Source organism: Budorcas taxicolor, chromosome 12 (genome assembly GCF_023091745.1).
Source record: "Budorcas taxicolor isolate Tak-1 chromosome 12, Takin1.1, whole genome shotgun sequence".
NCBI classification, from domain to species: domain Eukaryota; kingdom Metazoa; phylum Chordata; class Mammalia; order Artiodactyla; family Bovidae; genus Budorcas; species Budorcas taxicolor.
In genome coordinates, this window is record NC_068921.1 from 70,862,223 (window position 1) to 70,877,873 (window position 15,651).

The following is a 15,651-nucleotide window of genomic DNA, read 5'->3' on the forward strand; positions in this document are numbered from 1 at the left end:
ACTTGACTAGATGGACCTTTGTTGGCAAAGTAATGTCTCTGCTTTTGAGTATGCTATCTAGGTTGCTCATAATTTTTCTTCCAAGGAGTAAGCATCTTTTAATTTCATGGCTGCAATCACCATCTGCAATGATGTTGGAGCCCAGAAAAATAAAGTCTGACAATGTTTCCACTGTTTCCCCATCTATTTCCCATGAAGTGATGGGACCAGATGACATGATCTTCGTTTTCTGAATGTTGAGCTTTAAGCCAACTTTTTCACTCTCCTCTTTCACTTTCATCAAGAGGCTTTTTAGTTCTTCAGTTTCTGCCATAAGGGTGGTGTCATCTGCATATCTGAGGTTATTGATATTTCTCCCGGCAGTCTTGATTCCAGCTTGTGCTTCTTCCAGCCCAACGTTTCTCATGATGTACTCTGCATAGAAGTTAAATAAGCAGGGTGACAATATACAGCCTTGATGTACTCCTTTTCCTATTTGGAACCAGTCTGTTTTTCCATGTCCAGTTCTAACTGTTGCTTCTTGACCTGCATATAGGTTTCTCAAGAGGCAGGTCAGGTGGTCTGGTATTCCCATCTCTTTCAGAATTTTCCACAGTTTATTGTGATCTACACAGTCAAAGGCTTTGGTGTAGTCAATAAAGCAGAAATAGATGTTTTTCTGGAACTCTCTTGCTTTTTCCATGATCCAGCAGATGTTGGCAGTTTGATCTCTGGTTCGTCTGCCTTTTCTAAAACCAGCTTGAACATCTGGAAGTTAACAGTTCACGTATTGCTAAAGCCTGGCTTGGAGAATTTTGATCTTTACTAGCATGTGAGATGAGTGCAATTGTACAGTAGTTTGAGCATTCTTTGGCATTGCCTTTCTTTGGGATTGGAATGAAAACTGACCTTTTCCAGTCCTGTGGCCACTGCTGAGTTTTCCAAATTTGCTGGCATATTGAGTGCAGCACTTTCATAGCATCATCTTTCAGGATTTGAAATTAACTAGGTCAAATTGAAGTAAATGTTTAAGTTCATTCAGATGAAAACATTTCTCTAATATAAAAGGGAGATATGAAGTAATCCCATTGGAAACATCAGTTCAGGCTGATAACATCAACTCCAAGGCCCAGGAGTCAGAAGATTTGAATTGAGTCTCAGTTTCTCTGTTTGCTAGGTGTGTGGTTTAGCTGTTTGTCTGAACCTTACAAGCCTGTCTCTTTATTTGTAAAATGGAGATAATAATACTGTCAACCTTATAAGGTTGTTTCAAGGATGACAAGCAGTCATGATTTTAAAGCATCTCATTACTAGGGACATAACAAGCACTCTATAAATATTAGAATGATTAAAAAAATATAGCTTCTAATTGTAAGCTCAACCAGTTTTTGGTAAAGTCACATCCATAAAATGTGACTTGTAAGAAAGAAGGTATCTTCTTTGTATATGTCACTTTCATTATTTGAGCCAATAATTTGTATAGGTGCTCTACATATAGTTACATAAATCAACAGTAAACATATTTTGTTACCATAAGCAAGATAGTATGTAACACTTGTTTGTGTATATCTTTAACCATTTTAAAAAACTTTGTAACTTTTAAGATTTTTTTTTAAGACCAAGTTTTTACAAAAAGTCTTAAAGGTTTTTAAAGTCTTTTAGACATTACACAGTTAAAGGTATTGCACTGATAAATTCTAGTTTGATATTTTCCTACATAGATCACTTGACCTCACAAATCCCTCTTTGATGCCTATAAGCTTGTACTTTTATCTCATATTTACCACATTCTTGCCAACATGGACATTTTCTTTTTAGAGTGCCTTGACAATCATAGGATAATAAGTTAATTGATCCTTCTGTGTCTAGGTATAGAGGCCTTCATGTCTTGAGTTAGTTTAGTGTTGTCTTCATTTCAAACATACTCTTCAGTCACCACCTGGGCAGCATGATGTGAAAGAGCAAAAGGCTCCGAACAGACATGAGCTGGTTCAGATTCCAGCTCGTCTGTTTAACAGCTGACTGTCCTCAGACCAGTGATGTGACCTCACTTGCTCCTCATTTCCTCATCTGTGAAATGGGGCCAGTAATTACTGTGCAACTTGTTGTGAAGATTAGAGATAATTAGCATCAAGGTGCAGCACAATGCTTGGTGCACAGATCTTACCCCCCAGGAGCTGAGAGAAGCTATGTGCACGTGTATAAATTATGGAACAGAATAAGACATGTCCTTCATGAGAGATGTCAGCAAAGCTTTAAGAACCCAGCAGGAAGAGAAATGAGTCCAGGATGGTTTCATTGGAGAGTGTGTTTGGGCTGAGCCTGGAAAGATGGGCAGGATATTGACAGGCCGTGAGAGGAGGGGAAATTCCAAATGGAAGGAAAACTGTGAAAAAGGACAGGATCTCCCCCTGTTTGACTCCAAAGTACAGCACTCTTCTGCCAGGGCCTCATATCTGGCCCTCATTAACTGTTACTATAGTCTTCTCTGTGGTGTTTGTTGTTGTTTTTATTCAGCTGATACTTTCAAACTGTGATGCTGGAGAAGACTCCTGAGAGTCCCTTGGACAGCAAGGAGATCAAATCAGTCAATACTAAAGGAAACCAACTCTAAATATTCATTGAAAGGACTGATGCTGAAGCTGAAGCTACAATACTTTGGCCACCTGATGTGAAGAGACGACTCATTGGAAAAGACCCTGATGCTGGGGTAAATTGAGGGCAAGAGGAGAAGGGGACAACAGAGGATGAGATGGTTGGATGGTATCACTGACTCAATGGACATGAGTTTGAGCAAGCTCCGGGAGCTGGTGATGGACAGGAAAGCCTGGTGTGCTGCAGTCCATGGGGTCACAAAGAGTCAGATACTACTGAGAAACTGAACAACAACTGAACTGCAATTTTTGAAATCAAGGCCACAGAGTGGACGTACTACCTGGGACCTTTTTGCAATTCATTGTAGTTCAGTTCAGTCGCTCAGTCCTGTCTGACTCTTTGCAACCCCATGAACCGCAGCATGCCAGGCCTCCCCATCCATCACCAACTCCCGGAATCTACCCAAACCCATGTCCATCGAGTCAGTGATGCCATCCAACCATCTCATCCTCTGTCAACCCCTTCTCCTCCTGCCCTCAATCTTTCCCAGTATCAGGGTCTTTTCAAATGAGTCAGCTCTTCGCATCAGGTGGCCAAAGTATTTGAGTTTCACCTTCAAAATCAGTCCTTCCAATGAACACTCAGAACTGATCTCCTTTAGGGTTGACTGATTGGCTCTCCGTGCAGTCCAAGGGACTCTCAAGATTCTTCTCCAACACCACGGTTCAAAAGTATCAATTTTTCAGCACTCAGCTTTCTTTACAGTCCAACTCTCACATCCATACATGACTACTGGAAAAACCATAGCTTTGACTAGATGGACCTTTGTTGACAAAGTAATGTCTCTGCTTTTTAATATGCTGTGTAGGTTGGTCATAACTTTCCTTCCAAAGAGTAAGCATCTTTTAATTTCATGGCTGCAGTCACCATCTGCAGTGATGTTGGAGCCCAGAAAAATAAAGTCTGACACTGTTTCCACTGTTTTCCCATCTACTTACCATGAAGTGATGGGACTGGATGCCATGATCTTGATTTTCTGAATGTTGGGTTTTAAGCCAATTTTTTCACTCTCCTCTTTCACTTTCATCAAGAAGCTCTTTAGTTCTCCTTCACTTTCTGACATAAGGGTGGTGTTGTCTGCATATCTGAGGTTATTGATATTTCTCCTGACAATCTTGATTCCAGCTTGTGCTTCATCCAGCCCAGCATTTCTCATGATGCACTCTGCATATAAGTTAAATAAGCAGGGTGACAATATACAGCCTTGATGTACTCCTTTTCCTATTTGGAACCAGTCTGTTGTTCCATGTTCAGTTCTAACTGTTGCTTCCTGACCTGCATACAGGTTTCTCAAGAGGCAGGTCAGGTGGCCTGGTATTCCCATCTCCTTCAGAATTTTCCACAGTTTCTTGTGATCCACACAGTCAAAGGCTTTGGCATAGTCAATAAAGCAGAAATAGATGTTTTTCTGGAGCTCTCTTGCTTTTTCCATGATCCAGCAGATGTTGGCAATTTGATCTCTGGTTCCTCTGCCTTTTCTAAAACCAGTTTGATCATCTGGAAGTTCATGGTTCACGTATTGTTGAAGACTGGCTTAGAGAATTTTGAGCATTACTTTACTAGCATGTGAGATGAGTGCAATTGTGCAGTAGTTTGAGCATTCTTTGGCATTGCCTTTCTTTGGGATTGGAATGAAAAGTGACCTTTTCTAGTCCTGTGGCCACTGCTGAGTTTTCCAAATTTGCTGACATATTGAGGCAGCACTTTCACAGTGTCATCTTTCAGGACTTGAAATAGCCCCACTGGAATTCCATCACCTCCACTAGCTTTGTTCATAGTGATGTTTCCTAAGGTCCACTTGACTTCACATTCTAGGATTTCTGGCTGTAGGTGAGTGATCACACCATCATGATTACCTGGGTCATGAAGATCTTTTTTGTACAGCTCTTCTGTGTACAGAAAAAAAAAAAAAAAAAAAAAAAAAGACCTTCATGACCCAGATAATTCATTGCAGAGATGAAGCCAATTCTGGGTCCTTGTTGAAACTATTTCTTTGACGCGTTTTTTGTTGCTTTCATTATTATAATCATACTGAATGTCTTGCCTCAAAAAATCCTGCTCCTCTGCCTGTTAAACTAAAGTGCCTTTGTTTAGAATTCTGTCCACCTATAGATGGCAGGCAGGAAGGAATTAATATATCCCCTGCCTGAGTCTTGCCATTATAGGAGATCTGGAAGAATAATGACCTTTTTGCTTTGCTTCCTCACCTCCCCATCTCTGATCTATAAAAGAACCTGACATCCAGACCCTGATCAGGTGGTTATTTTGAGGCACTAGCTTGACATCTTCTCAGTCAGTTAGCTCCCTAAATAAATTCTCTTCTTCCCGGCCTCAACCCTTTATCTCACTGTCCTGTTGTGTGGCAAGCTGAGTGAGCTTGGATTCGGTAACAAACTGAGACCCCAGATGTGCTGTGTCATGGGATTTCTCAGCAGTGTTTGAGTGTTGGTTAAAACCCAATTTGGTGACGTATCCTCTGCTGTTTCTATTTCTCTTTTCTTTTAATGTTAGTATATTGAAAGTAAGCTAGATAATTGTCTAATAAATATTGGTATTATTTATTTGTATATATCGAGTGGCTTGTTTTGTTAACAAATCCCTTGAACCTGACATGAAAGTGAAAACTTTCTACAAAACAGTGTTTCTACTCTAAGTCTCCACCATCGCTGAAGGGCCTTGGGTGGTGTTCTGGATGATGACATCAAACCAGTGTCATTATTTCCTAGTTTGCCTCTCATTTTGTATGTCTACTCTTCAGTGAAAATTGATGAAATTTGATGTAGAGGAAAATAGCGTGAATAAAAACACCTTCCTGTCAATGTAAGGAATTGTAATATATGCTCAAGTCAGGCTTTTCCCTCTAATTTAATCAGAAAATGGTGTCTGGGAAATTAGCCTGCCTTGGATTTTACTTCAAATCTTCTGAAATGTTTTGTCCATCTGGGGCTCATGCATGAATGAGCATTCATGTTCAGAGTCAACAACACACTTGAAGTCCTACTGCCAGAGTTGGAGACAGCCTGCTTCTATCCCCTAACTGTGATAATTGAAATAGTGCATTTAGGTGCCTTTTCTAGAGCATGGTTAAGATTGTTGTGCTAGGATGTGTTAGTATTTTGAGAAGGAGACCAATACAATGTAAAATCAAAGCTTAAAAGCTAAGTGGAACAGTTTGCAAAGACTGTCAACAGTGAAATGCAGGCCAAGTAACTGAGTGTGTGTATGTGTGTAAGGCTGGGAACCTATCTTAAAATGGTTTGTTGTTGTTCAAGAAAACCAAAGCAAGAGATAATATTAACTTCTGAGCTCCAGAAAGAGAGAAGGTGAAATAATGAATTTTCACAACAGAGCAATTGCTGCCTTTCATTGGATGCACCCAAGTTAAACTTTGAGTGAGCAGGGAACCTGTGTGTTCCTGTGTGTCTTTGTGGCTGTCAGGAAGGGTGGTGATGGATACAGTCTCTGTTTTCTCCTTGTGATCATGTGCTTTGCATATTGTGATCCACACTGTGCATGGGGTTCCACTGTTGGTTTGAAGAGAAAATAGACTCCAGTCACCAATAGCAAGTTACAATCAATTCATGTCCTTTTTCCATTTATGGAGGGTGTTCATACACTCCCTTAGATTCTCACAGCATCCTTGACTTTAGTGATTCTTGTTTCCGCAGCACATTGTGTAAGAGGAAAATGAGACATTAGAGAGATCAAAAGACTTGTCTATCATGGAGACCCCAGTGTGCCGCTTACTTTCTCCCCAAACTTGCTAAAGTAGAGACAAAGAAGTGAGGGCATCATCTGCAGAAAGGTCCTGCTGTGTATCTTAGGTTGATGCCTGAGGGGTTTAGCAGATTATTTGAAGTAAACGTTTCTCATATATTAAATGTGTAACTTAAGTGTGATTGTTATCTTGTCATTTTGGAGATATTCTTGTTATTTAAAAAAAACTTCCCCAGGTACTCTTGGGAAAATAGACTAATTTGTCTATTGTTTAAATAATATTCTGGTATATAGATTCCCAGATCCTCAAGTCAAAACTTCATATCCTTCTTAACTTTGAGTATTTCCTGCTTTCACGGGCAAGGATCTACTTAGTCCAACTGATCTGCTTGGTGTCCCTCGAGCACATTGTTTCTTTCCTTTTGGTTTTCCTGCCCAATCTGCTCTTTCTGTTCCCATTTCTTGTACAGACCTTGTCTGTCACTCTATGATTTGCCTGAAGTATCACTGTGAAGACTCGGGTCAGGTGTTATCCCTTCTTGGAAAGTGTGAAGTGGAAACCAAGATAAGCAAGCTGGGAATGTAAGATGAAACAAGTCCTGTGTCTTTACCAGCCTGGGCCAGCAGCTCTCACACCGGTGCCTCTAGCACCAACCTTCACACTTGCATGTCCAGCTGCACCATAACATCACTGAGAGGTCATCTCAGCTTGTTCACAAGTGGAGTCTGTTAAACTTGCATCCACCATCTTCCCCAACTCAGTAAATGGAGACCCTGTCCTTCCCCTTCCTCACCCCAGACACCACAGTCTCCTCTTCTCTTATAGCCCACACCCATCCTGTCAGCAGGTCTTACAGACTCCACCTTCCAAGTGTGTCTGGAGAGTGACCCTGTCTCTCCATTTCCACTGCTTCCTAGATTATTCTAGTAGCCTCCTCACTTGTGTCTGCCCTCACCATCCCCCACCCCAACCCTTGCTGTCTGTTTACTGCAAAGCACAGGAGTGATTCCTTGAAAACCTCAGACCAGGTCCCTCCTCCCCTTCCCCTCCCCTCTTTACTGGCAGTGACACCAGTCTCCTGCTCTGTCTCTGCCCTCACTCCCCTCATTCTCACTTGGCTCTGCTCTCCTGCCTCCTTATCCTGAACACCTTGGGCATCTCCCCCGTGGCCCTTGCACTCGCCTCTCCCTCTGTGAGGAGCAGCCTCTCCAGGTCTGCCTGAGTCCCACCCCCAGATCTGCTCATACCCTCTCTGAGCAGAGCCCTCCCCACCACTCCCTCCGACCCCCCAGTGTGGACTCACTTCCCTCCTTCACTCTACGTACCCCTGAGCCGGCTTCCTTTTCCTTCTCATCCTCAGTACTTTCACTCAGGTTAACTTTACATATTGTCCATCTTCCACCGTGAAGAGGAACTCTAGGGGCTCTATATCCTCATGGCTGAATTCACTATGCCCAGAACAATGCCTGGTGTACAGACAATCCTCAGTAAATACCCGTTGAAATGATCAAATGTATAAATGCTTTAAAAAAAAATACAGAATGAAAACAAATGAAAAGTTCTGAGAGGTTTTTTAAAAATTCTTTCTCGTTTAGTTGCTATAAAATAAGCCCATTGCTGTTCATTAAACACTTGTATGAAGAACTGATGCTAAAAAGTTAGGGTGGCAAGAGAACACATTTTAAATATTTTTTCATTTTTCCCTTTTCTGTCTCCACATAGGATTTGCAGAATTTGAAGGAAGGAGATCTAACTGTGACAGGAGATGGAGGAACCCCGCTGAGTGAAGGACAGAAAGCCCGGATCAGCCTCGCCAGGTGAGTGGGATTTCAGTTGCCATCCTGCCCCTCCTCCTCCACAGCTCCTAGTGGATGTGAGCACGCAGACCCCGCTCACCAGGTGGGCCTGTGTGAAGCAGGGTCTTGGCCCTTTCCCTGGGCTTATAGAAGGAACATGGAGTTGTTGGACACCATCATGATTCAGAGATGGGACCCAGGAAGTGTGACGTGTCCTCTCCTGACATCTCTCCCTATGTTTTCTAGAGCCATGTATCAGGATGCAGACATCTATCTTCTGGACGATCTGCTTAGCACAGTGGATGCAGGAGTCAGCAGACACTTGTTTGAACAGTGAGTTTGCTCCTGTTTTCTATCATCTCTGCTTCCCAGGAACCCTGTAGAGATTGTGGAAGAGAGCTCAGAAAAGCCTTGTGCTTCAGGAAACTCAGCTCATTCTGTCCTGGTGTCCCTCCTTCCCCTCCCTTCCCTCCACAGAAGATCCATCACAGAGAAATTTTGCATCATGATGAAGTCATGACAGGAAGATACAGAAGGAGCTTCCAGTGTGTGTGTAGGACAGTGGGTATGTGCTTTAGGGAGTGAGGGATAGATGGCAGATACCCCCCTGGTTACTTGCACTTGATGGATCTGGACACTGTGGGTGGATCCAGAACCCAGGGATTAGAAGGATGATGTAAAGTTTTTAAATCAGAGAGGGGGATTTGGTAACCTTGTAACTCGCTGCCAGTTCTTTTCCTCCATCATTTGTTGAAGAAACATTAGAAGTGAATTTTTCACTACAGACATAGGCCTTCCATGGAAAGACTCTGTTGGCTTATGCTTATTATTTCGTTGGTTTAGAAATACTTAGTAAAGTCTAGAATTTACAGATGATTTATTCCACATCTGAGTATGACTCATTATTTAACATTTCTTCATGGATCCTTATCAGAATTAACACTTAGACCCACATTTAGGGTTAATTTGAGTTTGAAACATCTGCTTCATTGACCATGCCAAAGCCTTTGACTATGTGGATCACAATAAATTGTGGAAAATTCATAAAGAAATGGGAATACCTGACCAGCCTCCTGAGAAATCTGTATGCAGGTCAAGAAGCAGAAATTAGAACCATACATGGAACAACAGACTGGTTCCAAATAGGGAAAGGAGTACATCAAGGCTGCATATTGTCACCCTGCTTATTTAACTTATATGCAGAGTACACTATGAGAAATGCTGGGCTGGAAGAAGCATAGGCTGGAATCAAGATTGCCAGGAAAAATATCAATAACCTCAGATATGTAGATGACACTACCCTTATGGCAGAAAGGGAAAAATAACTAAAGGGTCTCTTGATGAAAGTGACAGAGGAGAATGAAAAAGTTGGCTTAAAGCTCAACATTCAGAAAACGAAGATCATGGCATCCGGTCCCATCACTTCATGGCAAATAGATGGGGAAACAATGGAAACAGTGACAGACTTTATTTTTGGGGGCTCCAAAATCACTGCAGATGGTGAATGCAGCCATGAAATTAAGAGACAATTGCTCCTTGGAAAAAAAGTTGTGACCAACCTAGACAGCATATTAAAAAGCAGAGACATGATGGACAAAAGTCCATCTAATCAAAGCTTTGGTTTTTCCAGTAGTCATGTATGGATGTGAAAGCTGGACTATAAAGAAAGCTGAGTGCCTAAGAACTGATGATTTTAAACAATGATATTGGAGAAGACTCTGGACTTGAGTCCCTTGGACTGCAAGGAGATGCAACCAGTCCAACCTAAAGGAAATCAGTCCTGAATATACATTGGAAAGACTGATGCTGAAGCTGAAGCTCCAATACTTTAGCCACCTGATGTGAAAAACTGACTCATTTGAAAAGACCCTGATGCTGGGAATGATTGAAGATGGGAAGAGAAGGGGATGACAGAGGATGAGATGGTTCGATGGCATCACTGACTGAATGGACATGAGTTTGAGTAAGCTCACAAGTTGGTGGTGGACAGGGAGGCCTGGCATGCTGCAGTCCATAGGGTTGCAAAGAGTCAGACACGACTGAGTGACTGAACTGAACTGACCTATCTAGAATCTTTCTGAAGTCCTGACTCTCACTTTGTGTTTCTGGAATTTATTGTCAGTGTCTCTTTCTCGGCCACAGAACTCCTGAAGAAGAAAAGCTTTGTTGTTTCTCTGCCCTAACACATGCTGACCAAGGCCTCTGGTGGAGTCCAGATGGGCCTCTTTTGAAACCTCATGAATTCACTTTTTCGGAAGCAGCCTCCACATCTACCCCACAGGTAGTTAGTTCCCTTGCTGTTGTTCACCTTGTTAAAGCCAACGAGTCTTCCAGCTGCACTTATTAACACCCCTCTGTATGCGCTGAGATCAATACCCTTATAGATGTTCCTGTACAAAACCTCTTAGTTTGCAAGGAGGATGGTGTAACAGGAGAGGGGAAGGACCCACACTGGGCAGAATAAGGGAGACTAGGACGCCCAGCTCTCATTCCTGCCTCTAAGAAACCTGTCTCTATGTGGAGCTTGTTAAGACAGATGCCTGGGGAAAGGTCAGCTGAGTCAAGGTTTAGAGGTTTCAATACAGGATAGGAAATGCTAAGTGGAAGCAGAAGTGGCAGCTGGAGGCTTTCACTGAAGTTGGAAAGCTCCCTGTGCCCGGGGCTGGGTGGGAAGTGCTCTGGGGCCTGCAGGCAGGGCAGGTGTGTGGAGGCTGAGAAGAGGACCCAATTCTTTTGCTGAAGGATGAGTAGAGTACAGGTGTGGAGGGAGGAGGAAGCAGAGCTGTGAAGAGAACAGCAGGCACGTCCTCACCTGTGGGGTGAAGAGGCGGAGTGTTCAGCAGAGAGACGCTGTTTAGAAATTCTTGCTGTCAGGTCCTGTGTTAGTTTGCTGGGCCTGTCTGTCCAGGCTGCTCTCACAGAAGACCAGAGCCTAGGTGGCTTATGAGTAATTAGAAGTTTATCTGTCTCGGTTCTGGAGCCTGGGAAAGTCCAAGGTGAGGGTGCTGACAGTTTCATTGTCTTGGTAAGGGCCCAATTCCTGTGTGTCCTTACATGGGGAAGGGGTGAAGGAGTCATGTAGGTCCCTTTTATGAGGACACAAATCCCATTCATGCAGGCTTCACCCTCATTACCTGTCACCTTCCAATAGCTATACTTCTAGTTCACAGTGGGAATTAGGTTTCAATATATGAATTTTGAGGCCAAAAACATTCAGTCTATAGCAAGTTGTCACAGATGTGGATACTTAACAGAAATTTTCTCCGTTCTTGAGGCTGGAAGTTGATGGTGTGGGCAGGTTTGGTTTCTGCTGAGAACGCTGTCCTTGGCTGCTGGTCCACCTCACTGTGTCCTCACACAGTCTTTCTTCTGTCCAGGTGCACCCTGTGTCTCTGTCCTTATTTTTTAGAAAAAAAGATTATCAAAATATAATTGATTTACATTATTGTGCTAATTTCTTTGTATGACAAAGTTATTCAGTGATCTACATACATACATTCTTTTTAATATTCTTTTCCATTATGGTTTATCTCAGAATATTAAATTATAGCTTGCTGAACTATACTGTAGGACCTTGTTGTTTATCCATTCTACATATAGTAGTTTGCATTCTGCTAACCCCAAATCCCTAGTCCATCCCTCCCCCACATGCCCTCCACCCATGCAACCATAGTCTGTTCACTATGTCTGTGAGTCTGTCTGTTTTGTTGATAGGTTCATTTTTGCCATATTTTAGATTCCACATATGAGTGATATCATATGATATTTGTCTTTCTTGTTCTGACTTACTTCACTTAGTATGATAATCTCCAGCTCCATCGATGTTCCTGCAAATGGCATTTTTTCCTTTTTTTTAAATAGCTAAGTAGTATTGCATTATCTATATGTACCACTACCATTCATCTGTTGATAAGCATTACATTGTTTCCATGTTTTTAGCTATTGTGAATAATACTGCTATGAATATAGGGATACATGTTTTTTTGGCTTAAAGTTTTGTGCATACATATGCCCAGGAGTGGGACTACTGGTTTATAAGGTAATTCTACTTTTAGTTTTCTGAGGAATCTCCATGCTGTTTTCTATAGTGCTTGCAGCAACTTTCATTCCCAGCAGCAGTGTAGGAGGGTTCCTTTTTCTCCATACCCTCTCAGCCATAGTTGCCGGGAGAAATATCAATAACTTCAGATATGCAGATGACACCACCCTTATGGCGGAAAGTGAAGAGGAACTAAAAAAACCTCTTGATGAAAGTGAAAGTGGAGAGTGTAAAAGTTGGCTTAAAGCTCAACATTCAGAAAACAAAGATCATGACATCTGGTCCCATCACTTCATGGGAAATAGATGGAGAAACAGTGGAAACAGTGTCAAACTTTATTGTTTTGGGCTCCAACACCACTGCAGATGGTGATTGCAGCCATGAGATTAAAAGATGCTTACTCCTTGGAAGAAAATTTATGACCAACCTAGATAGCATATTGAAAAGCAGAGACATTACTTTGCCAGCAAAGGTCCGTCTAGTCAAGGCTATGGTTTTTCCTGTGGTCATGTATGGATGTGAGAGTTGGACTGTGAAGAAAGCTGAGAGCAGAAGAATTGATGCTTTTGAATTGTGGTGTTGGAGAAGACCCTTGAGAGTCCCTTGGACTGCAAGGAGATCCAACCAGTTCATTCTGAAGGAGATCAGCCCTGGGATTTCTTTGGAGGGAATGATGCTGAAGATGAAACTCCAGTACTTTGGCCACCTCAGGCAAAGAGTTGACTCATTGGAAAAGACTCTGATGCTGGGAGGGATTGGGGGCAGGAGGAGAAGGGGACAACAGAGGATGAGATGGCTGGATGGCATCACTGACTCGATGGACGTGAGTCTGAGTGAACTCTGGGAGTTGATGATGGACAGGGAGGCCTGGCGTGCTGCAATTCATGGTGTCGCAAAGAGTCGGACACGACTGAGTGACTGAACTGAACTGAACTGATTCTAACTGATGTGAGGTGATACCACATTGTAGTTTTGATTTGTATTTCTCTGATAATTCACAATGGTAGGCTTCTTTTCATGTTTCTATTGGCCATCTCTATGTGTCCTTTGGAAAAATATCTATTTAGTTCTTTTGCCCATTTTTTGAGTAGATTTTGTTGTTGTTGAGTTGAATTAGCTGTTTGTATATTTCGGAAATTAAATCCTTGTTGGTTACATCATTTGCAAATATTTTCTCCCAGTCTTTAGGTTGTCTCATCATTGTGTTTATGGTTTCCTTTGCTGTGCAAAACCTTGTAATTTGATTAGCTCCCATTTATTTATTTATTTTTAAAAAGTAGCTTTTCTCTAGTTGTGACAAGCAGGGGCTACTTTCTTCTTATGGTATATGGACTTCTCCTTGAGATGGCTTCTCTTGTTGCAGAGCATGGGCCCTAGGATGTGTGGGCTCAGTGGTTCCAGCTCCTGGGCTCTAGAGCTCAGACTCAGTACTTGTGGTACATGGGTTTAGTTGCTCTGTGCATGTGGGATCTTGTGTCCCCTTACTGGCAGGTAGATTCTTTACCACTGAGCCACCAGGGCAGCCACCATTTGTATATTTTTGTTTATATTTCTATTGCCTTAGAAGATTAATTTAAGAAAACATTGGTATAATTTATGTCAGAGAATGTTTTGCCTTTAATCTGTTCTAGGAGTTTTATGGTGTCATGTCTTATGATTAAGTATTTAAGCCATTTTTAGTTTATTTTGTGCATGGTAGGAAAGTGTGTTCTAACTTCATTGATTTACATGACTGTGTTTCTGTCCTTATGTCTTAGTCTCCTCTTCTTCTAAGCACACCAGTCAGATTAGATTAGGTGCAGTGTAACTAAGGGTAACAATTACTTCTTTAAGATCCCTGTCACCAAATTCTAAGGTAATAATAACTGAGGGGACATGTGAATTTTACAGGTGTATAGCAGGCCCAGAATAGCAAAGTAAAGAGGCTTCAGCAGAGTCAGTAGGTATATGAGGAGCTCTGAGCTCTGGACACAAGGAGCTTGGATTCCACATCCACTAAGTGGGGATTGTTAGACTTCAGCAGAAACTGCCTGAATATAAGACATGCTTAGTGTTGGGGGTGATGAAAGAGTCATAGAAATGGATGCTGGTGATGGCTGCATAACAATGTGAATGTACTTAATGTCACCGAGCTGTATGTGTAAAATTGCAAAAATGATAAATTTCATGTTAAGTATATTTTACCACAATAATAATAATAAAAAAAACCCCTGCATGGTAGCATTGAATCTTTCAGAATACGAGAGAGCGGGATGGCTGACATATGGCATGGCCTCCAGCTCTCTCTCTGATTTGACCCCTGTTTCCACCCTTTCCCAGATTGTGACTTGATGAATTTTCCCTTAGAGAAGTGCCTTGTGTCTTGTCATGAGTTCAGTGATGGGACACTAGTGCCGTGACAGTGATTCCTCACCACCACCCTCCTGACATCATGGATAGCTCAGCCTCCTTGTTCCTAGTGCTCTGCCCTGAACTCACAAATGTCTGTCACCTCATCTTATGTGCACAAGTTCTCCATCATGGCAGGAACAGTTTCTGCTGGTCACTGCATCCATGTCACAGGGAGGGGAGAGGAAGGCAATTGGTGTCAAGTACAGTGTGCTGATCACAAAAGTTCTCCTGAGTTCTATTTTGAACACGAGATAGTTATCAAATCCTCTCAAATATTTTGGGTGCACCACTTTGGATATATACTTGATAGAAGCAAGCTTAAGACTACTGTTTTCTAATCAGAACCACATTCTATAGGGTGACTTAAAGCAGAGAGCATGAAAGCAATTAGGAAACCACTCAGCAGCAACTGGAGAGTGTTCTCAAGTTAGAGAACTGGATGGGACATATGCTGTGAGATGTGGTAGTCATGTGGAAGCTTAGTAATGAGGAGTGGTTTGTCACACTTCTACTTCCCACTAACCGATCCCTTCAGTCATAAATTTACATCCAAGATCATTAAGGTTTGAGATTTACATCTATATGCTCTAGGTGACAGAACCCACGTGACAGAACCCTAAGTGGGTGCCATGGGGATCATACTATGGATCCCAACATGTTTCAGCCCCGCATCTTCGGACCCCCACCTCCTGCATCTTCAGCTCTTTGGGTTTGCCCTGATAAGATTCCCATGCTTCTGTCTACACAGCTTACCTTCCTCTTCCAGCCCTTCTCAGACCTCCCACCTGCTCACGTTTAGGATGCAGCTTTAGGTGCTCAAACAGAGAACAGGCTTCTTTGCCATCTGCCCACAACAGCCTTTCCAGCTCATCCCCACACCCACTCGGTATCTAGCTGTGCTGGCTCTGTGGGGGTCCTTTCTCACCTCTGTCTGTCTGTACATACCGGGCCTCTGTCCCAGAGCCAGGGAGCTGTGTGCCAAGACATAGAAGGAGGGTGAAAGACCAGTCCTGCCATTCCCTCCTGTTCCTCCAGGGGACACCTGTGCCTCTCTATTCCCACAGCCCTTAGTG

The 15,651-nt window shown here is 42.5% G+C and overlaps 1 protein-coding gene across 1 annotated transcript in view; it reads left to right on the top strand.

Annotated features, from left to right (window-relative positions):
- Positions 1 to 15,651, top strand: part of LOC128057590 (ATP-binding cassette sub-family C member 4-like) — a 192,481-nt gene that overhangs the window by 62,501 nt on the left and 114,329 nt on the right. Inside the window, 2 exon segments of the mRNA XM_052650038.1 lie at positions 8,075 to 8,169; positions 8,395 to 8,481. Coding sequence (XP_052505998.1) covers positions 8,075 to 8,169; positions 8,395 to 8,481 — 182 coding nt within the window.